This window comes from Streptopelia decaocto (genome assembly GCF_964273445.1).
Source record: "Streptopelia decaocto genome assembly, chromosome: 2".
NCBI lineage: Eukaryota > Metazoa > Chordata > Aves > Columbiformes > Columbidae > Streptopelia > Streptopelia decaocto.
Genome location: NC_138655.1, coordinates 17419076 through 17444234, shown reverse-complemented (window position 1 = coordinate 17444234; position 25159 = coordinate 17419076). Strand labels below are relative to the sequence as shown.

The following is a 25159-nucleotide window of genomic DNA, read 5'->3' as shown; positions in this document are numbered from 1 at the left end:
CCACCTGATCAAGGTGAAGGAGAACATAACCACAAGCAGACTTGCTTACCTCAAAAGGAGGGCCTTCAAAAATAGTTTTGTCAGGGGACAGGGACCTGTCTACACCTAAACTACAAAGCAGAAGATAAGAAAATTGAGCCCAGCATTAGAAGCAAGATTGAGAAGTAAGCAGTAAAATTGAGACACTGGACTTTAAGACATTACATTTGGATTTATTAGGGGAATTGTTATTCAGAATCTCCTGGGAAGCAATTATGAGGAGGAAGGACAGCCAGAAAGATGGTTGATGTTTTTAAAAGACAACCAACTATTTTAAAGGGAAGTGAACTTTGACAAATGACTCTCAAGCCTAACAAGGGAGCTTCTTATTGACTAAAATGCAAAGAAGTACAGACAAAAAGAAAGTGGAAAAAGGACAGACAACAAGAAAGGAATATTAAAGTATTGCTTCAGTACTTAGAGACAAAATGAAGAAAGCCAAAATCCAAGGGATACTAACACCAGAGGGAGGTGTTGTGGTTTATAAAAAGGGATTCTACAAGTGTGCTAATAGCAAAAAGGACAGGCAAAAATGCAGATATATTACTGACTGAAGAACACAACAATGGATCACATGGTGAAGGCCAAATAATACAATGCCTTTTGTGCATCATTCTTCACAAAAAGAAACATCTTCATGTATTAATACAGTTGGTAAGGAGAGAAGCAGTCAGTTCTGGGTGTTCAGTGATGGATTATGTAGAGAAGCTGAATATGGTCACATTCATAGATTCACCCAAGGGTACTGAAAGAGCTGTCCCACCATGACTGAAAAGCTGCTGTCTGTAATCCATGAAAAATTATGGCAATCAGTGGTAGTCCCTCCTGACTAGACACACTAGACACCTGTCCTTATGAAAGCAAGAGGGATCACCCCAGGCACTATAAACTAGTAACTTTTCCCTCAATTGCTGGAAATAGCTTGAAAAGTACACTTTTGCAATCCATTTTCTAACACCTGAAGGATGAAGGTAATTGGGAATAGTCAGCACAGACTTACAAGGGCAAATTATGCTTTATAAACCCAAATGACATTTCAGAATGTGAAGGGCTATTAAAAGTGGCCACTGCTTCCAGCAGCTTTGGGGCCTGGAGGTTTCTCTTGCTCAGCCATAGGAGTCCAGCCTTGAGACCTGGGGGTGTCTGACTCAGGCCAATAGACCTTGTTGATGCTTTCCCATTTGCAGGTTTAATCAGTCACACAGCTGAGCATGTATCCCAGAGAAACACATACACACACACAAGACACCAAAATAACCGGCTGCAAGGTGCAGAATTTAGATTGCCTTATTATGTTTAGTATATTTCTTTGTTACATTTAGTATGTTTCATTTAATAAACAGGAATTTACCTGTTTAGGCAATTTAAGTATTAGCTTTCCTTTCCTCATTAGGCAAACTCAATTAAATACCCTTTTTATTAAGGGCTTGCTGAAGCAGTCTTATGACAGAGAGCAGCCATACTCACAACAGCTACGACAAAATCTGAACAAAAAAATAAAAGCCTGTAGTATGTGTCAGGTAGTAAGCCTGGTGACAACTTTACAGCTTAAAGTCTGTAGCTTTTACAACTCCAACCTGGCAAACAGTTCTTGAGTGGACCTTTTATAGAGACCACTCCAATATTAAACAATAATTAATTATTACTCTTTTAAAATTTTATATGAATTTAATAGTGAAGATATTAATAGCTTAATATAGCTAGTACCTCATGAAACTTATCTAAATCCAGTATTTAGATTACGCGTAGCCACATATCTGAATTTTGATGGGCAGGAGAACTAAAAATAGATTATCCTATTTGTTCACATTCTCTAGCTCTATACCAACCACCAAAATTATTTTTAGCATCTACATTCTGGCACATTTAAGTCCTACTAGTATTTCTAATCTACATACTTCAATAATCTTGTACATCAGTGACCAATTTTTCTTAATATTACTGAAAGAAATGCATGATAGGTCCCTAGAAATCACTAGATAGAAATCGTATTCTGTTAATAAACACCATCTGCTCCCCTCTTTCCTGCCCCCCACTGCCATTACCCATAAAGATGAGATCAGTCTTGAAATTGTTAACATTGCTCTCCAACCCCTCTCAAAAGCATTTCAGTAGGATTGCTGAATTTCTATAGCACCGTTATAGCACAATCATGAAGATAAATTCTTTATTTATACACTATCTAATAATTCAGCTTTATAATTCATCTTTAAAAACAGGTGTAGCTGTACAAAGCAGATTAAATAACGTTTAATAACACTATTATAAATAATTGTGATTCCTCTGCAGGACAATCAGAATTTTCACTATAAGAATAATCTTAATGTTAATTAATAGGTTCATTTCTTTTTTGTCTTCCTCGTGATCAACAGGATAACACAATAATGACTATACTTTTTCTTTTAAATGAAGATTGCCATAAATTATAGCAGTAAATTTGTTACTGAAGTCAATTATTTTAATAATGTCAGCTACCTGTTTAATAGCTGTAAAATAACTCAGTAAGAACAAAAGGAAGCTCTGTTCAAAGCAGGACTAGGTTCACTGAAACTCATTGCTGTATGGGCCAAGCTGCTATGTTGCTTTCTTTCTCAGCAGCTGTATTTCCCCTCCTGTGCTCTCAATGAATAAAGCTGCTTATGTATCTCAGGACAACAGGAAATGGAAAAGTGCATCAAATTCTTCTATTCTGAAAGCAAAATAAGCTTATCAGAAATAAAATGAAAAGGACATAGCCACACTGTGACTTGGCCTGAATTACTAAGTAGGGGATAAAGTGTAGCATTTCTGCTCCATACATTAATACCCATACATGTTACACAGACCCTGAAAGTTACTGAAAAAGAACATCAAAACAAAGATGCCAGGGATCTCTCAAGAAAAAAAATAAAATAAAATAAAATAAAAACCAAACAGGCATGGAATCAGAAGCCTTGTAACTCCCCCATTTCTCACTCCAGCCAGCAAAGTTTTGTCGCTTGTCAATGATGAAATGATAAATTGCTATTGGTAATTATTGTAGCTGAAGGGCTTTTTTAAAAATCCCTCTAATTTTCAATGCATCTCATCATTTTCTATTGTCAGTGTAAGTGAAGTCTTTTTCTTTTGAGTAATCTGTTTATGTTTTCTCTCATGAAATCCTTTCTATCCAGGGATACTGTGCTACGTAAGGAGGTGTATTTCTCAGATATGTTCTTTCTCAAATAACAGAGAAACTGAACATAAAGAAGTATGTGCACAAGAGTACCAAAGCTAACCCAAATATGCCACTTGACATTGGGGAAAGAAAGACAGTAAGAAGGAGAGAAAGAAGGAGAGAAGGATGGAGAGACAGAGGATACAGGCTGAGGCTTGTGCTATTGATGGTGGGAGACCAGAATGGATATTCCTGTGGTCTATTGTGTACTTAGTTTGACTGGATGTAGTTGCAGGGTCTTACATATGGTGGCCCAGCATAACACTTCCATTCGCAATATAATTTTACATCATTTCATACATATTTTTTTTTCTCAGGAGAGCAGAAAATTAATATGTTCCTCTATCAAGAATGTCCACAGTAGATTTGCAGTCCCCACAGATTCTGTAAGACACTCTGTAGTTTCTTGTAAACTTTCAGCCCAAGTGCAAATTTGTCATGCAGTATGGGAGGTCAGAGAAAGAGATGTTGGTGGACTTTGTTTATTTTGTTTGCTTGTTGTTTTGTTCTGGTTTGGTTTGTTTTGTTTTTTAAATGTAGTGAACAGTAATGCATCCCATATAGCCATCTGTCTATGTCCTCTATTTCCAAACATTTCAAAAGAAATTTAAATTATCATTGATTATGAAAGGTATGTTCCTTCTTGTTCAAACCACACATGGATCTAATACATTCAGATATATGTTTCTACTGCTCATCCCGCCCTCTCATGGTATCTCTATCATTTTGCTTTATTGCAACGATACGTTGCTAATCATTTCTATCTTAGGTTTCAAGTTACAAATCCATAATCAAGCATGTAAGTGTGTGGTCTGATACTTAACAGTGCAAAGTATGCAGATGTTTCATCAGGAAGCTGAAAAGAAGCTACTGGGCAATCACGATTTTTGAAAATTGAATACTAGGTAGAACCAGATCTGAAAATGTTGATTGCAGGGTTATGCACTTTCACAAAGAGTACAAGAACAGAAATGGAGATTGCCTTGATGTGATTATCATTTAAATACATCTATTCTCTCATGTCAAGGAATGATACATGAAATGAATGTAATGTAATGAATTTTCATTTCTTTGCTAGCTTGGGATAAAGACAGGTAGCTTTATAGGAAGTCAAAAAAAGCAGGAATTGAAAGCAAAATTCTGTCACTGAATGAAAGCTGCTTCTTTGCAGCTCTTAAAAAAAAAGGAGATCTAGCTGTTGGAATTGAGACTCCAGTGAACTAAAACTCTGGGGTCTAGCTTAGCTTCTTTCAATATTCAATAAAGCCTCACATTAAAAATAAAATAAAATAAAATAAAATAAAATAAAATAAAATAAAATAAAATAAAATAAAATAAAATAAAATAAAATAAAATAAAATAAAATAAAATAATAATAATAATAATAATAATAATTCAAGGCAACAAGTTTACACTTTTTTCTAAAATCATAATTTCTATGGTTGAAGGTAAAATTTCCCCACACTTGTCAGTGATTTAGGAGCTTGAGTTCTATTAATCAGCATGTTATTTTATCCCAGAAAGGAGCTAGCTGAGGAGCCAGTCATATGTGCAAACTGAATTCTATTGGTGATTTTTCATTTTAGTTTTAATCATTGTTTATCATAACTGAAATGCATAGTACACTTTCTATTAGCATTAGTAGTGCAAAACCTCTTGGCAAACAATGTATAAGAACAGCAGCTGATACTACATATAGTGAATTTTAATTTCTCAATTTACGGCATCAAATGAATTATAAAAAATGCTATATACTTTCCTAATATGCATAAGAGAAGTATATACTATATTTTGTGGAGCTAATAATCCAAGGGAATTCCATAGTACATTTCTATATAACTTTTTTTTTTTTTTAAAATAATGTTGCTGCTGAACAAAGTTATGGAACACTTGAAAAAATAACAGTCTATAGATTTGCTATAATCTAGCCAAAAACAATTATTACACTTAGCTTGAATTAACAGACTACAAAGTAGCTATAATCCAGGCAAAACCAGTTACACCCAGTTTGAATTTCTGTTTTGTAAATTACTTCTTGCTTGTGTGCAAGCCATAAGAAAGTGTGTGTGTATTGCCTCGCTTATTTTCTATAATAACTCAAGGAACAAGAAAGACCTGAAAATTCTTTTATGTTTTTTGTTTCATATCTTAACATAAGTGCATATAAGAGAGAATTTATATATGAAGTAGTATTCTAATGCATCATACCTGAAGGTAAACTATGTTAATAGCTGAAGGTATTTTATTACAAAGTGATTTTGGGCTTTATTTATATAGTAGCCCTTCATTGCATTACCAGTTACTTTCAGCTCGCTACTTTCTCAGAGATTAGTTTCTGTTGTTAATGGGACTGTGCAGGGTTCAACAATGACCTCAGAGCTTCTCCAGGCAGTTTACTATAGCTCCTGGCTTGCTGATTGAGACACTTAATAGTAGCAGAAAGACCAAGTGTCTTAGCATCAACTTAAAAGAAAAAAAAAAAAAAAGTTTTTGTTTATATCCTATAAACACGTTAGAGTTCATAATCTTAGTGCTAAGAAATTGATTAAAAAGATGGATGGATGATATATTCCAACTCTTCAACAACTCTTCAAATGAGACTGAAATGAGCTTGATTGGAAACAAGGTCCTTCCTGGAACATACATACAGTACTATAAGATTCTGGACCTCAGGAATACCTGTGCCAACTCATTTACTCCAGTGTCTGTGTGAAAACTAAAGGCAATTATAAAAACTGCAATAGGGAAATAACTTTATGTTAGTTTAAATAACTGAGTCAGCATTTCTTCTATACAAAAGTGTGAGAGGGAATTCGTCCATAGAACTTGCATAGAGAAATTCAACTATTTAGTGACATTCAAGAGTAACTAGTAATGTCTTGACATTAATTTGAATAAGCATGTGTTAGAAAGGCCAGAAAGATTATGACCTTGTTTTCCAGAATTTAAAGAATTTGGTGGTATTAAATGTCTTAGAACATTTGTGACTGAATGGGACTGTAGATGGTAGAGCTTAAAATATTTTTGTTTCAGGTGTGAGTCTATGCCTCCAAATGACTACATAAAAAACAAACATTGTATATTGGATAAGACTATAAATGTGTATTTGTAAACATTTTTTGGGACATTTAGTTTTATTATGTATAGCGACCAGAGAAAAAAAAAAATCAAGAATCTTTTGTAAGATGTCTTACCTTCATAGTAAACTTTAAACCCATGAGCACTAACTGCAAAGTCACTTGTCAAGCGCAGTGAAAATACAGATTTTGTACTTGTCACAGGTGGAGGAAGATGAAATCCTGTTAACCTAAGAAACAAAAAAGCACAACTCGTGGTTAATTGTTTGAAAAATAAAACCGTGACAGATTGCTCTTCCAAACAAGTATTTCATCCTGGAAAGGGCAAGTGACTTAAAAATATAGAGTGTTTATATTACTTGAGAAAATGATTTTTATACAATAAGTTAAGGAATCAATACAAATTTTATCAGCTTTCACTGACATTGAACCAGTTAAGGTTTGAGAAAACAGATACTTTAGTAGAGATGATAGTAAGATATAGAAACTAGAATTTTAAAATTGTCTAGATTATCAGTAGACAGAAAAAAAAAAACAAAACAAAAAAAACAAACAAACAAACAAAAAAAAGCAAACAAACAAAAAACCAACCACCAGCTAATTTACACTACTTAGGGTTATGTTCAAACATCTATTGCATTATGTATTTTACATAGACTTCTGTTAAATTTTTTAGGGGATGCATTTTCTGTAGCAATATGATGAAAGAAAGGGGACTATGATACACTTTAATGAGGGAATTCAGGATTATTTAAACCAAAGAAAATATTTCTGCTTTCAACTCATATAGGAAATCCAAAGAGCATCATTGTGAAACCATAGATCCATTGCAAAATCATATATTGCAAGCTTCCATTCTTCTGCATCACTGGCCCCTCTCACCTCTGTGTGTGCCAGTGAGGGTTTTGGCTGTTTGGCCATGGGCTGAGAGTCTACTGCAGACTCCGCTTGGAACCAGCTTTCTAACTCCTTCTTAGCCTCCCTGACATTATCCAGCCTTCTCACTGCAACCTGCAGCTCAGCCACCTAGTGCAGGAGGTCCTCCACCTGGGCACATATTTTGCAGGCCAGTCTGCTGCCTGTCCTTGCCCCAGGAGAAAGGTCCAGGCACTTCATGCAGTCTGAGGTCTGCACTGCAGCCCTTCAGTAGCTCTGTCTGCGTGGAGGCATCAGCCACCACTGGGGTAGATGGTGCAAAGTCCCCAGTCGGAGCTGCAAACTTTGCTCTGTCCTGCTGGAGGCCAGTGAAATGCTGTGCCACACCCCTGGTGAAGCGCCACACCCTAGCTAAGGCATCATGCCCTGTTTGCCAGCTCTGTTGGAAGCACTCTTGGTCACCAGTGCTCCCCAGGTGGCTTTCTATAGGCATGGGGATGGTCACAGTTGCTCTGGCAATGCCCAGATCTCATCAGCATCTCCTGCCAGACCTGCCTGCTTGTGGTGGGTCTCTCCACTGCCCTGATGTTTCCCAGCTTCAGGATAATCCCTATGTATGCCAATATCTACAGCTCTGCTGTGGATTGGGCTGGCTCCGAGCTTCCCGCGGTGACTAACTGCTAGTCTCCATTACACAAGGTCATGGGTTGGTCTACACAAAACCAGGCTTGTTCATAACAGATGGGGTGTGTCTGCCTCAAAAGAGGAACAAGATCTTCATGCAAGTGTTAGCAGGACTTATTGGAAGAGATTTAGACTACGTCTGAAGGGGGAAAGGGATAAAACCAGGCTTGCTAGAGATAAGCATGAGAGTGGTATGCAAATATTTGAGGGGTGGTGTGCTAGCAAGGTCCTTCAACCTGTTATCTCAGTGAAGGCAGGGGGTGGAGATCCCTGCAGCAGCAAAGACAAAAGGGTTATTGATGTGTTAGAAACCATGGAAGTGTCTGAAAACAGTTATGTAGGAATCAGGGTTTCTCCCCAGAAAAAGGTAGTAGGATCAATAGCCCAACAGAAGTGCATCTATGCCAATCCACACAACACGGGTAACAAACAGGAGGAGCTGGTAGCTCTTGTGCAACTGGAAAACTGTGATATAGTTGCCATCACAGAAACACAGTGGGATGACTCACGTAACTGGAGTGTTGCAACGGATGTCTTGTATCTGAAATAATGTGGCCAGCAGGACTAGGGCAGTGGTGGTCCTCCTGTACTCAGCACTGGTGAGGCTGCACTTCAAATCCTGTGTTCACTTTTGGGCCCCTCATTACAAGAGTGTGTCAATTGAGGTGCTGGACTGAGTTCAGAGGAGGGCAATGAAGCTGGTGAAGGGCTGGAGCACAGTCTTATGAAGAATGGTTGAGGGATCTGGGGTTGTTTAGCCTGGAGAAGAGGATGCTGAGAGGAGACCTTATCACTCTCTACAACTACCTGAAAGGAGGTTGCAGCGACATGGGTGTCAGCATCTTTTCCCATGTAACAAGTAATAGGATGAGAAGAAATGGCCTCAAGTTGTGCCAGGGGAGGTTTAGCTTAGATATAAGGAAAAATGGAAATGGAAAAACATGAACAGAAGTGGCAATGACACTTAAAGAGCTGCATATACAGATGTATACATATGCAGCAAGTCAACAGTGTGAGTATCCAGAAACATATTCTTTGTTTTGTCATTGGCCTCATCATGAATAGTGTTATCAAAACAAGACTAGATTAAAGCATTTATATTAATATGTAAAGATGGAGAATTATTTGCAGAATACTCAGGATTTAGGAAATGCAGTTTTTTAATTTCATTATGAGAATATATTTTTGTTCTAACAATAAAACAAATTAAAAAATGCTTACCTCTCACAAAGGGGTATATACATAATTCTTTGACAAGACAATATCAGTACAACTTTTCCATTAGCTTATTCATAAAGCAATCAATACATTAGTAAGTATCACCACTTAAAGGTAAGCTGACCTAACATAAAACAAAGTCAATTATTTGAATAAAACTTTAATTTGCACTGCACAGCAGGTCTAGCTGGTATGTATTTAGCTACTCAATGATTTGAGGGAATTGTGGGTATAAACGCATATCCAGCTGAAAAAAAATACACATTTATCCCAAATTATTTAATTTTATGAAAGGTACATATGCACAGCTTCTATGGGTAAAGGAGTTTTTTAAATGAACACATATGTCACTACTGTGGCAAGTATTACAGATCCTCATGCAAAATAAATCATTATTAGAGCCATTTGATACCATTTATCTTTCAGGCGTGTGTCTTTTATCACCATCATTGTGCTGCATTTGCACAGAAAAGTTCAGCTTGTTTCTTTAATTTCATTGCTACGCTTAAGTTTTTATGAAAAAACACAGAAGTTTATTTGTGATTTAGTGGATGCAAAATTTATTTTTTTTTAACGAGTAAAAATGCAACCTGTGAATATCACTTGGTAAAATACTACAGGTTTTTAAAAGGGAATGTAATTTATTTGTTCAGATAATTTAAGTAACCTGAGTATTATTCATTAGGTACTACGGTACATTCACCTCAGAACTTAAGTCTCATTTGTTTGTAAAACCCTACAAAAAGTTGTAAATATTAGCTAGAATAGTTTTCTTTGCTATTTAAAATGAAACATAGCAAGTACATAATAATTGCAAGAGAGAGATGTCAGGTAAGCAGCAAAATATCTGTGTGATAATCTATGGGGCTGATTGTCACTTATTCAGATCCGTCACAAATAAATGGTTAAATTAAAGAGACCAAGTACCTTGGTAAAAGCAAAACTATAGGTAGGACACTTATGCAAAATGAGGAATCATCTCCTTAAACTGGTATCATCTGCATATTAAACACATTAAAATTCAAATTACCTGTAGTAGCTTTTTTTTTTTATCTACAGCAATTTTCTCTCTTACTTTCCATTTGCATGTTTTCTTCCATTTGCATCAACTTTTTTCAAATTTAAAGTACCTAATGGAGTGATTCAGGTGTCTCTCTACGGCTGTTTTAGACACCATGAGGTATTTGGGACTTCAGCATAGAGCATGGTATTGGACCTACACAAGACTCAAAGTTTAACACTTTGACAGAAGAAGTTTATACTTTTTATACTTTTTTAGACTTTTTTTTTTTTTTGGTGGGATTTTTATTTACCCAGTCCTTATCCTCTTTCCCACTTCAATTTTGAAATTGACTCATTTAGTGTTCACTGAAATATGTAAAAACATCCCATAAGCAACTGATACTGGCTCCTGTGGGGAAAAAAAAAAAAAAACAAACACAAACAAACAAAACCACAAACAAAACATGGGAACTAAGAGACAGGGTCTACAGAAGTCTGAGATGGAAACACACTTCTTTCTGTGTCAACTCTTAAAAAAATTAAATTTTGAATTTTAACATTCTAGTAGGAACATTTGATTGAGATGCTGCGGTTCAGCTACAGAGTGCTATCCAACATGCAACAGTGATACAAATTTGTAAATTAACACACCGCATATTAAAGCAAATGTTTCCTTTGTTCTTGCTGACGTCTTAGCAAGCTGGTCAGTACCCACACCCACAGGAAACTTATACATTATGTGTCCACCCAGTAGACTTTGAAGTTGTGTATGTGAGAATGAGATTAGCAGTGTGGATACCCAAATACTACTGGAAGTGCAGGAAAAGGTTGAGAGATATTTTAAACTTCTTTTTCTACAAAGATTCCAAAACTCCAGTGGTAAATATGGTGAAATTTAAAATGATATATCATGTGGAGACATAATATGTACTTAGAATTTAGATATTATTTGCATGCAAAGCTATGATGCTTTGTAAAGTAGTTTCAGTAACATAGGAATCTGGCAATATTTTTGTAGTTTCTGTCACTCTCTTTTTAAAAATCATCTATGCCATCATTTAAAAATGACAAATCAACGCAGATTTATGATGTCCAAGCTTTTAAGGGTTCTGACTGGAAATCTCTGAAGTTTTATCCATCATTTGTTTTCTGCTTTTGCTGTGATCCTTAGGATAAACCTTTAATCATATGTCAAGCAAACTTTTAGCTGCATGCTGGACTTCAACCTCACAACCCCTTAAGGAAAGACAAGCTCCCAACAGCAGAATCAAATTAGAGCAATCTTTTCATAACTGTAGAGTTTAAATTACGGAAAGCAATCCTTATTAGTCCTGCAAAAGTACTCGGAGATAAATTGTTTACTTGAGATTGTACTGTGATAAATAAGATGACAGCATTTCCTCTTTGACTCTATATCTCACATAATTGCTGTTTGACAAATCATTGATTACTTTTAAAATATGTAATTAAATAAAAAATGTATTTTGAAGACTTTTTTTTTTTTTCCAGCTTCATAAAATTCTAGTTTTTTCTAGTCTTTTACTGATTTCCAAAGGAAATACAGTTCATCTATAATATTTCAGTTTTGGTTGGATAATATATAAGGAAATTCACCAAAAGATCTTTGAAATAAATACTGGTCTTTCACTTTATCTCAATAAACTTTTGATTAGCTCATAGAAATTTTACAACAGGATTAGTTCTAGGCTGTTTGTCTCTAATCTGTATAAAATAATGCAGAAACATAAAACATGTCACTATGCCAATTTATTATAACTTTGACTCACCCCTCTGCTTGGGAAGATCATGGAACAGATTCCACTAGAAGCTATGCTAAGGCACATGGAGGACAGAGAGATGATTGGAGACAGCCAGCACGGCTTCACCAAGGGCAAGTCCTGCCTCACTGACCTAGTGGCCTTCTACAACAAAGTAACTAAATCAGTGCACAAGAGAAGGGCTATAGATGTCATCTGTCTAGACTTCTGTAAAGCCTTTGACATGGTCCCCCAAAACATCCTATTCTCTAAACTGGAGACTTCTGGATTTGATGGGTGGACTGTTCAGTGGATGAGGAACTGGGTGCATGGTCAGACCCAGAGAGTAGTGGTCAATGGTTCAATGTCTGGATGGAGACTGGTGACGAGTGATGTTACGCAAGGGTCCATACTGGGACCAGTACTGTTTACTATCTTCATCACTGACATAGACTGTGGGATCAAGTGCACCCTCAGCAAGTTTGTGAATGACACCAAACTGAGTGGTGCAGTTGACACATCTCAGGGACAGGATGCCATCCAGAGGTACCTGGACAAGGTCAAGAAGTAGACCCATGTAAACTTCACGAGATTCAACAAGGCCAAGTGCAAGGTCCTGCATCTGGGACAGGACAGCCCCCAGTATTGATACAGGCTGGAGGATAAAAGGATTGAGAGCAGCCCTGTGGAGAAGGACTTGGGGGTACTGGTGGACAAATATTTTACATGAGCCAGCAATGTACTCTTGCAGCCCAGAAAGCCAAGCGTATCTTGGGTTGCATCAAAAGGAGTATGGCCAGCAGGTCGAGGAAAGTGATTCTGCCCCTCTACCAGATGTGCTCTGGTGAGACCCCACCCAGAGTAGTGCATCCATCTCTGGAGCCCTCAGTACAGGAAAGACATGGACCTGTTGAAAGGAGTCTAGAAGAGACCACCAAGATGATCAGTGGGATGGAATCCTGCTCAAATGAGGACAGGCTGAGACTTGGGGTTGTTCAGCCTGGAGAAGAGAAGCCTCTGGAGGGACCTTATTGTAGCCTGTCAGTACTTAAAAGGAGCCCATAAGAAAGATGGGGACAGACTTTTTAGAAGGGCGTGTTGCGACAAGACAAAGTGTAATGCTTTTAAATTCAAGGAGGGGAGATTCAGGGTAGACATGAGAAAGACCTTTTTTATGCTGAGGGTGGTGAAACACTGGAACAAGTTACCCAGAGAGGTGGTAGATGCCCCATCCCTGGAAACATTTAAGGCCAGGCTGGATGCAGCTCTGAGCAACCTGATCTAGTCGAAGATGTCCCAGCTCATTGCAGGGAGTTGGACTAGATCACAGTATCACAGTATCACAATATGTTTGGGATTGGAAGGGACCTCGGAAGATCATCTAGTCCAATCCCCCCACTGGAGCAGGAACGCCTAGGTGAGGTCACACAGGAACATGTCCAGGCAGGTTGTGAATATCTCCAGAGAAGGAGACTCCACAACCTCCCTGGGCAGCCTGTTCCAGTGTTCTGTCACCCTCACTGAGAAGAAGGTTTTTCTCAAATTTGAGTGGAACCTCTTGTGTTCCAGCTTGATCCCATTACCCCTTGTCCTATCATTGTTTGCCACCGAGAAGAACCTGGCTCCATCCTCGTGGCACTCACCCTTTATATATTTATAAACATTAATAAGGTCACCCCTCAGTCTCCTCTTCTCCAAACTAAAGAGACCCAGCTCCCTCAGCCTTTCTTCATAAGGGAGGTGCTCCACTCCCTTAATTATCTTCGTTGCCCTACACTGGACCCTCTCCAGCAGTTCCCTGTTCTTCTTGAACTGAGGGGCCCAGAACTGGACACAATATTCCAGATGTGGTCTCACCAGGGCGGAGTAGAGGGGAAGGAGGACCTCTCTCGATCTACTAACCACCCCCTTTGTAATACACCCCAGGATGCCACTGGCCTTCCTGGCCACAAGGGCACAGTGCTGGCTCATGGTCATCCTGTTGTCCACCAGGACCGATGAGCTTTGAAGGTCCCTTCCAACCCAAACTATTCCGTGATTCTATGACTAACATTAGAAAGACTGTCCAAGTCCATCCATTCGCACTTTTACTTTTCTTTCCAAATAACTGTTTATTCTTAATGTCAAATGGAGAAGGTGGATTCTGAAAAATAATAGGCATTATAAGCAAAATGCGAATCAGAAAAAAAAAAGTAGGTGAAATTAACTTTTTTATACAAACTTTGTGAAGACAATAAACATGTTATTCCACATTTAGCTGTTTTCAGGAAGTTGAAATATAAGATATGTTAAAAGCATAGATAAAATAATTCTAATTATAGATTTAGCTTTTATAACATTAATGTAAGTTTTTCTTCCAGTATGAAATTTTGGTCTCAATGATACATACACAATTTGATAATCTTCAGAGAATATCATTCTTATGAAACATAGTACATAAACAAATGAAGCTTCATAACCAGTGGGTTTCTCCCGTCAAGCTAAATACAGTTCTCCTACCAATTGTGTTATTTGCTGCTTTGTCCAGTGACTTACTATATATTGTTTATGCAGACACTAGTATTTAATATTTACCAAATAAATACAACTTAAACTTCGTGAGGTACTGCTAGGGTTTGGTTTTGTTGGACTACACAGTGATGAATTAATTATTAGCTGGTGTAGTCAGGTCTGTGTGTTTGTGCATTCATATACACTTCTATTCATTTTCTAAGTAGCAGATGATTTGATTTTACATTTGACAAGCCTGATGTTACACTGATTCAACTTCAAATTTAGTGAAAACAGGCCTTTTGCCTTCCCAAATTCTTTAACATTTTCACACTAGCTCTGATTTAAAAAAAAAAAAAAAAAAAAAAAAAAAAAAAAAAAAAAAGCAAAAAAGCCTTCAACAGAAAGGGTTGCATATTTGCATTTTTTGAGATAAAAACATGCCATTCTGACTCAATCTTCTACTGATTTTGTTGTGATCAGCATCTGGTTAACTGAAATAAAAGGCTTTTTCAGTATTTTTTCTGAGAAAAGTTTTATTTTTGTCTTCTAATACTCATCAAATATTTGTTTCTAAGGACCCTATCCCCTTACACTTCATGGCATTTTCTTATTTTGAATACCGAGATATTGAAGAGAAGACATGATTACTTAATAAAGTATGGATTTTGAATGTTCGGTGTGTCCCATTTTGCCTTCCCTGACTTTGACTGCCATGTTAAAATTACATATTTCCCTATTGGCATATTTCTTATTTCCCTCTTTCATGAAAATGAAAAACCTAGCATTTGTTTCCTTTTCAATCTGTTTGGGTTCTCGTTGTTGTTGTTGTTGTTGTTGTTGTTTTTATTGTGGTTTTTTTTTGTTTGTTTTTTGGTTTTGTTTTGGTTTGGTTTTTTTTACGTGTGTCTTCAGTAATAATTCATCAGACATGTAAGCATCTCTGATCTCTGAAGAGCAACCTAACCACCTATCAGTAGAAAGTTCCAAAAGCAAGGAAAACTAAGTAGATAGCAGCAGCAGTCATTTCTGAAAGCTAGCCAACAGAAAAGCAAAAAAGGGCAAGGTAATATGTTGTTAAAAATTAAAGTATGCATTTCACTCTCAAGAACTTTGATGACATCCATGACATTGAATACCTAATTAAACATCATTTTGTAAGCTCCTGTTAAATACTGAAAGGCTGCAATAATGTCTCCCCGGAGCCTATAGTTCAGAGGACAATACTGAGGAAATGTAGAGATTGCCAAAGTTGAGAAACACAGTGTCTAACATGTCAGCCTACAAAACTGATTCTGAAAGATAAATTTCACTTCAGAATTCCTTGAAAAAAATGAATTAATTTAATTCTTCACCATTATTCCAGTAAAAATAAACTGATTCTCATGTAAAACAGCTATAAATATTCGTACAGATCCTAGAAGGGTATTTCTATATTTGCACAAATACACCCTACTTTCCTTAGTTTCCAATATACATTTGGGGTGGCTTTTCTGAGTTATTTAAATTATTTCTTGTTCAGGTAAAGGAATGATAAAAATGAAGTTTCACACTAAAATATATGTATATTTTAAAATGAGTACACCAGAACTTTTCTGAGTCAAAAAACCTACTATTTATATTGTACACATGAATTTAAATCTCTGAATATCTGAGACTCCTATGTCTAATCTAATGGATTACATCAGCAATATTTCTTTGATTATATATTTCTGACCTCTCTATCAACTGTCAGAGCAAAACTAGTTTCCCATTAATTCTTCAGTCTTGTGGCCTTTTCTCACATCCATATTCTATGCATCCACCTATGCATCCATGCCCTTGTGACTTTTGAGCAGGACAGACCCTGTCCAGAAAGTGAGTTTCAAGAATGTCAAAGGCTAAAATTCAAGCAGCAATAGTAACTAATCCAAGAGTGGATCATATATGCTCCAAAGGAATTCTGATGAATTGGATTACACAGTCACTCATGATGGCAACCAAATCACTACCCAAACTTAGTAATTGATGGAGAAATAATGACTTACACTTTGCATTTTTGTAGATATGTTCTATTTTCTCAGCATTATATTCAAAAGTAAAATAATCCAGGATAATTACAATTGTAATAGATTCTTTTTTAATCCTTCCTACTTGAAACTTTTTTTCCATTGACCTAGTATGCATGTTCTTATAGTACTCAAATAATCAAGCATCCTGCTTTTTTGCTAGTGTTCTGCTACACTTTATTAGAAAAATAACTAGTTTAAAGAAAAGGTATTAATTCTTTCATAATAATAGAAATAATTATATGAAATCTAAAAGCGGCAAATTACAACGGATGAGACAAAGTTCGATCACCTTGTTGAACTAGTTCTTTTATTAATCCAACAGTTTAGAAGGATTCAGAAGGGATTGGACAAGTAACTAATAAGTAAACTCAGTTTAGCAGTATATCACTGAAAGAATTGCTAGAGCTGTAGGACCAATACAAAAATCTCATTATTCAATAAATAATTCAATTTGTAGGCAGTGAGTTAAACTGAGGCTCTGTCATGTGTGTATTTCACGTGTGCACTGGGTGCATGTGTCAAGGATTGGGGAGAGGGGGGCGGGGGGCGGAGGTCTGTGAATAGGGATCAGGGGTTGACTCGTGCTGGACACAACTGGTTCCAGCTCCACAACAGACCCACTGCAGGACACAGATGAGTGCATAAGTAAAGCTGGTGGCATGTCTGTGATAACATACTTAAGAAGGGGCAAAATGCTAAACAAGCAGTGAGGAGTGAGGTAAACAAGAGTGAAAAAGAGACCTGTGAACACCAAGGTCAGAGAAGGAGGAGATGCTCCAGGCAATGTAACAGATTCCACTGAACCCCGTGGAAGACCATGCTAGAGCACGTATCCACACTGTAGTCCTTTAGGATCCCACTCAAGAGCAGATGGATATTCCCTGAAGTAATTGCAGCTCATGGAAAGGACCCATATTGAAACAACCCATGGAGGACCCAGGCCGGAGCAGGGAAAGGTGTAAGGAGAAAGAAACAGCAGAGAGGAACTGTTATGGTCCACCCACAAGCCTGCATTCTCCATCTCCCCTGTGCTGTTCCAGGAGGGGAAAGGTGGAGGAGGTAATGATGAAGGTGAGCCTGGAAATAAAAGAGTGGGGATGAAGGAAGATGTTTTAATTTTTGTCTTTGTTTCTCACCATCCAACTCTATTTTCACTGGAAATTAATTACATTAATTTTCCCCAGGTTGAGTCTGTTTTGCCAATGACAGTAATTGGTAGGTGATCTCCCCACCTTTATCTTGACCCAGGTTGTTTTTTTTCATCTTGTTTTCTCTTGCTGTCCTGTAGTTGAGGGGGAATGATGAAGTGGCTGGGTGAACATCTGTCAGCCAGCCAATGTCAACCCACCACAACTTCTAATGTTCTTTCTTACATACCAGTTCAGAACAAACATTTTTGAAGTCTCAAAAGCCTGTTGGCAAGGGAAAACACTTTCCTACTGAGTAATAGAGTCTGAATCTAACTAAAGTTTTTGGGTGTGCATGTGCAAATGCACATGTTGAGAAGTAACTAAAGGTGTTGAATTGCATCTGAGAGTATTGCAAGTTAGATTTGCAATGTCCAGGTGAATTTCAACTGATGTTTGGTCTTCCAATTTTCCTTCCAAGGAAGCAGTTACTTACTCATTGAATTAGGAAGAAAGTGAAAAATGTAAATGCTTTTTTAAAAGAATTCTAGTTCAAATATGGATAGGAGTAACTCCTATGCTTTTTATAGATCTATTCAATCAGTTTAAAATAGGTAAACAGTATTTGTCTTAATAGCCTATAAAACAAAGCAAACAAGATTAAGCAGAAGTGGCTGACTAGATTCAAGTTTCACTCTCACTGTAATGTTAATAAAACTATCTTATACTTTATTGAACAACTCATTAATAAATCAACATATGATTTATGAACTAATTTATTTTTGTCAAATGATAATTTTTCCCTGTCAAAACACAAAACTGTTCATGCAATCTATTATTTTAAAATAATGATCATAGGTCAAGGCTGAACATTTTTAATTGAACAGCTGCTTTGAACTAAACAATCAATTACTCATCAGGTTCTGGCACAATCATTATATTCTTTACAAAGCATGTTTCTAAAAACTGCCACCACCCATTATCAGTGTGAAACTTTTATTATCAATGCTCCACTGTCCAACGAAGCAGACTTTATGAATAATTTTCTTTCCTATAAAAGTCAATTTATTTTAATACATAAAAAATAACAAGAAGAACTTCAAACAGCAATTAAAAATCTTGCTTCTTGGACAAAAAAATTATCAGGGAAAAAGAAAAAAACAAAAACAAACAAACAAAAAAAACCACACAAAACCCACCAATTACTTTTAGAGCACTCAAAAACATCCTAGTTCCTTATAGTAACAAGAATGCAAAAATGATTAAGCAAAAATATTATGACATTCTCCTAGAATACAATAGAATAGAATAGAATAGAATAGAATAGAATAGAATAGAATAGAATAGAATAGAATAGAATAGAATAGAATAGAATAGAATAGAATAGAATAGAATAGAACAGAATAGAATAGAATAGAATATTTAAGTTGGAAAGGACCTACGTTGACCATCTGCCTGACCAATTCATGGCTGACCAAAAATCAAAACATGTTGTTAAGGGCATTGTTCAAATGCCTCTTAAACACTGATAGGCATGGGGCATCAAACACCTGTTTAGGAAGCCTGTTCCAGTGTTTGAACACCCTCTTGGTAAAAACAGCTTTGAACCATTCACATGCGTCCTGTCACTGGATACCAGAGAGAGAAGATCAACACCTTTGTCTCCACTTTGCCTCCTCAGGAAGCTGTAGAGAGCAATGAGCTCACTCCTCAGCCTCCTTCTCTCCAAACTACACAAGCCTGAAGTCCTTAGCCACTCCTCATAGGACATTCCTTCCAGCCCTTCTTCTTAAAACTGGGTAAAGATGTAAGGTACATTTTAGCTTTCTAATCACCAAATAAGGGGAGCCTTCTGACACTGACTTCACACTGATTCTACAGATTTGCACACTCCTCTGTGAATTGGTTCATTTAAAAAACCTGACAAATAATTAATCCATTAAAAATAACTTAAGTCAATCCACAAAGGGATATGCCTGATGAGTTAGAGAGCAAATGGAAGTGAAGGATCACACAGATAGTCAAAGGAACACAGGAGGCAGATTTTCTTCTATAAGTCAAAACAAGCTTTTCAATGAGCTCGACTTTTGTAACTTTGCCTTAATGTGTGAAAATAGCACAATATGGAAAGGAGAGATGCCATATTTTGCTTATCACCACTGTAGGTGCCAGAAACTTCCAGAAGAGCTTCGACTTCTACTAAATATTCTGTGGAGTTTTGGAATTCATCCATAAGCAAAATGCTTTTGACATTATCACCACACATGCTATCTCTGTTCTGGTACAGACATAAAGTTGTAGTAGTAGGACATGTGAAAGAGGAAAAACTATCTGCATATATTCAAGAATCTATGCTTTTAATATGAAAACCTGACTGTCTTAGCATATAAAGTCATAGCTGAGTAACAAACAAATCATATCAATCCATCAGCTAAATTAGCTGGAAAACAGACTGCAACAGTTAAAAAAACCCAAACCATTTTGTTCCCTTTTTTCCAGCAAACTTGCACTCAGAGTCAAAAGCAACCTACTTTTTTCACAGACCCCTGTTCACTTTAGAGTTGAAAATATAGGCAGAGTATGCAACAGAGAGCAAGAGAGGGAAGTCGAGAGTATGCTAGCGGAAGGTGTCTCTCCTCCAACACAGGGTATTGTTAACTTTTTACAGAGCAGTCTGAAGCATATGGTGCTTCAAGGCAGAGCCTGACTCCACTGCACTGGGAAAAGTATGTATAAGGATTTTATTTTTGACACTATTTTAGTAAAGATTTAAATTCATTTTCATGCTTGGAGTACCACAATCATTTCAGGAAATAAATTTTCAAAGATTCCTAAAATGCAGCTAGCGTTTGCATTTAGAATTACCCATCTGTAAATAGTTACAGGTCTGACAGGTCTGCATCTAGCATAAGTCCACTTAGCTAACCCATTTTGCAATTATCAAACAATAGGTTAGTCACTGTGTTATCTTATATCCATATATGAGTAACTTTGATAGTAAATAGAATCAGATAGTGGAGTAAACAAGAATTTTAAGGGAAATAATCATTCCTGCAAACAGGATATCTCACAAAAATGTTGAGTGAGCTACTCCCATTTCACGCTAACATAAGCAGTAACAGTTGTTATTTTTTACTACTCTAACTGATAAAGACAGTCAAAGAAAAAACCTATGCAAGAACTTTCAAACATTTTCATTGTCCTTTCATTGCTTGGATATATGCTTTATAAAATAACTTTTTCAAACCACTGAGACACATAGTGCAAAGTGTAAAATCAATACAAAATTATTCTCAGACTCTATACGTTTAACAAGGTACACAGTGTTTTTTAGAACCCTAAAGGTTGGTCCTACTCTGCATTTTTCTTGAAATGTTACCTTAGAATTCAGCACCTGGGTTAACTAACTACATCTCTAAATACCAACCTGAAAACTTTGTTAGTGTGTTGAATGTAGTAATTATTGAAAACAAACAAATAAACAAAAAAAACCCAGTAACTCCTCTGTTTTTGAAATGGCATCTTCGTGGCTTAATATTAGTTCAAACGTTTCTTACAGCTGCACCACATAAATCAGTGTTAAGAACCACTGTCATATAAATCTGGATCACATTAGCATAATAATGAAACCTGGTATTACAGTATGGTGATCGATAACCTAGTGTAGTTCTAAACAACAAGAAAACAATGTCCAATAATACTCTGAGAAAAAAACAGATTTAATTTCCCAAGACAACCATTGAGAAAAGAAAGATTAAACCTACTTCACCCAAACACAAGTATGAAGTTTTTTAAATCCTCCACATAAAAATAAACAATCATGTCAAATGTAACTCCAAGGTGTAATAAACCTAAAGCTGAAAGCCTAGCAGAATCTTGCACCTTATTACAGGTGCAAATGCTCTGATGCAAATAAAAATTTGTCTGGATTTTTCTGTTGAGCATTTTTTGTAATTTTAGTTAAGGCCACTGTGAGATCTTAAAAAAAGTGATCCTCAAAAGTAGTAATTTCACAGATAGAAACTAAAAATAGGAAATGGCAAAATTAAAAAAAAAATAAAATAAAAATAAAAAAAGAAACATTATTGGGGGAAAATTCATTACAGTGGGCTTAGAAAGGCAGGATGGAGACAGATAAAACAAATATATTAAGGAACATGAAATTGAATGGAATGAAATAAGTGATAAATTATAAAAATAATTTGACAGTTAATGCAATATTGTAAAAACAGGAAGGTACAAATACATTCAGAGCTGATTTTTGATGGGAAAGCCTAATTGAATCCTTTAGAATCAAAAATTTCACTGGGGAAGCGGACGGGGGAACACAAACAAACAAGCCAAAAAAAACCAACCAAACACACAGACCTAAAAACCCTTTCTTTAAATTCTCTACATAGTGAATAATATTACTTTTCATACCTCTGAGTTTTGTATTTTGGACAAACAAGGTGTTTACTTGATTTTTCAATTTTTTTACGTGGCATGGAATATTTTGTGATTATTTTATATTTTAAATATTTGTTTAATTGTATGTTTAAATAAATTTTCACTTTCTTGAAGTGAAATTTCACTTGAAATCACAGAGGAATTAAAAATAATTTATAGGAACTATTATAGCCATGACTCATTTTCACATGGTCTGCTATAACATGTTAACAATGTCACTGGGACCAGACAAAGAATAGCAGTAACCTAAGAAATACCTTAGTTTCAAACTTCAAAAACACTAAACTTTAACTTAATTCCAGATTTTGCCATGGGAGGAAGCTTATGCCAACAATAACAATATTTGTCCCTTAATATTTTCTGTTGCCATCAAAGTGTAGAAATCCTTTGGCAATTTATCAGCAGCTACTTTCTAAATAACAACTGAAACACCACAGTACATGAACATTTGCAGTACAAAAATAGCCTAGAAGGACCACTGTTTTCACTCAGGACTTTGCCACTTTTGTGTATCTGGGAGTCTTCATGGGTCCGCTATACTCTTAGTAGCAACTATCTCTCCTCATTCCTGCCATATCTTACTTGTTGCTTACTAAAGTTTCTCATTTAAAAAAAAAAAAAAAAAAAAGAAGGTGTAATAAAAGATCTATATCGAAGATACTCTCTATTTGTCTATTTGTCTCTCTGCTACCTCTTCAAAACATTCATATTTTATACTTGCTGTTTATTAGTTAGACTATCACGCTGGACCCTGTTCATTTCACTTTTTCCAATACTCAACATTCCACTCAAAAATATGAACTCCATTACTTTTACATAGATGCTTGTTACTCCAGAGAGGTGTTCTCAAAAACTTTAATCACCTTGTAAAAGAGTATTTGGGAAAGATCCATCTTCAGGCTTTAGCAATAAATGTCTTTATTAGTTTCTTGCAGACCATAGATAAAAACCACCAACATTTGTCCAATAAAATATTCCTTTTGGATAGTACTAAAGAAGACTTGAAGGAGATGAGGACTCTGTACTTGCAAATAACAGTTAGAACTTTGTCTACTTATACAGTTTTAGTATGGCAGATGTACAGAAAGTCACTGTAAACTGTGACCATGAGAAGCAAATCTATTTTATCTTAGAAAAATTTCTAATATTGTTTAAAAGTGAATAAATGATATATTTCTCTCTATGCACTGTTGATTTCATGTTATAAAGAAGCAATATTTAACTAACAAAATTACTTCAGTCCTATGTATATAAGTTATCAAGCTAAGTTTCTTGAAAAGCGAATGTGTAGTGTATGTGTTTTACAATGCAAAAATCAAAACACATCCAAGTAATACAAATGGGTCAAGACCATATAAGAAATTTGTATAGATTCATGACTGAATTTGTAAATCCTAAATGAAAAAAACATTTTTGCTTAACTGTCTGTGCAGTTACATTTAGGTCCTGAAGACCTTCACTGACTACAGGATAACTGACAGCAGATTTGAAGATAATTTTCTCAATCTCAGAAGATTCAGGAATTTCTCGTATACTGTTGGCATTAACTTGTACTTAGGTAAAACAAAAGATAACATATTTTATATTTACATAAATAATTTGAATGATAAAATACTGATTTAAAACTGTGTAATGCAATGTGATCTGTAGGGGGCACTATTCAGTAGTAATTTATCGTATTCACAATTTAAGACAAATATTAGGAAGAGATTAAAGTTCTCCAGTTCCAGACTTAGGCCTAAACAGTCCTTCATTCTGATAAGTGTATATGTAAATACACACACATATACACATTTGCACATAGACTCATGTTTATTCTGGCTTTCTGCAGACATACTAGTTTAAAATAGAATGATCACACCTCTCTTTAAAAAAGATAATCTGTTCTTGTAGGACCTAAACATTCAGAGTTTAGTTTAGCAATAGTATATGGTTGTTCTAGGTACATTCAGATTCAATTATCAACTTTATGAGGTATGTTGATTGTTACTGTCAACTGCAACAATACAAAGTGAGTTTAACAACCAGTTTGAGAGTTACCTTTCTGCCATGTAAGCAAGTCTAACCCTTAGACACTCCTGCAATAGAATGAGTCTTTCCCATAGACTATAGTTTTCCTGGACAAGATTATTATTGTGAACTATTATTCTTCCTTTTTTTATAGCTGATACATATGTGAAAAACTAAGGCTCACATACAGTCTGTGCTGGCATACTGTGGTATAATGTGGAATAATAATAGATAGTTTGGGTTAGAAGGGGTCTTTAAAGGTCATCTAGCCCTCATGCAATGAGCAAGGATGTCTTCAACCAGATCACGTTGCTTGGAGCCCTGTCCAACCTGATCTTGAATGTTTCAAGGGATGGGGCATCTACAGTTTATCTGGGCAACTTGTTCCAGTGTTTCACTACTCTCATTGTAAAAGGTTTCTATCTTATATCTTTCTTACATCAAGTCTGAATCTATCCTGAAGCTTTAAAATCATTACTCCTTGTCCTAATGCTACTGGCCCTGCTAAAAAGTCTGTCCCTATCTTTCTTGTAAGCCCCTTTTAAGCAATGAAACGCTGTAATAAGGGCTACCCAGATCTTTATCCTTCTCCAAGCTGAACAACCCCAACTCTCTCAGCCTGTCTTCACAGGAAAGCTGTTCCAGTCCTCTGACCATTTTCATGACCTTCCTCTGGACACACTCCTGTGCTGAGGACTCCAGAGCCGGATGCAGTGTTTCAGGTGGGGCCTCACCAGAGTGGAGCAGAGGGGCAGAATCACTTCCCTTGACCTGCTGGCCACCCTTCTTTTGATGCAGTTCAGGGTACAGTTGGCTTTCTGGGTTGTGAGTGTACATTGCTACCTCATGTCCACTTTTTGTCCACCAGTAACCTCAAAGTCCTTCTCCACAAGGCTGCTCTCAGTCCCTTCATCCCCCAGCCTGTATTGGTACCGTGGGTTGCCCTGACCCAGGCATAGGACCTTGCACTTGGCCTTGTTGAATGTACTGAGGTTAACATGGACCCACTTCTTGAGCTTGTCCAAGTTCCTCTGGATGGCATCCGGTCCCTCCAGAATATCAACCACATCGCTCATCTTGGTGTCGTATACGAACTTGCTGAAGGTGTACTCAATCCCATCATCTGTGTCACTGACAAAAATGTTGACCAGTACTGATCTTGGTACGGACCCCTGAGGGACGA

General features: G+C 36.4%; 1 protein-coding gene across 3 annotated transcripts in view; it reads right to left on the bottom strand.

Moving 5' to 3' along the window:
- CSMD3 (CUB and Sushi multiple domains 3) overlaps positions 1–25159 on the bottom strand; it is a gene marked incomplete at its 5' end in the record, with an annotated part of 631488 nt that overhangs the window by 511699 nt on the left and 94630 nt on the right. For all 3 annotated transcript variants that reach the window (XM_082045128.1, XM_082045129.1, XM_082045130.1), the window contains one exon: positions 6430–6542. In XM_082045128.1, the coding sequence (XP_081901254.1) occupies positions 6430–6542 (113 nt within the window). The remainder of the gene's footprint in view (positions 1–6429; positions 6543–25159) is intronic.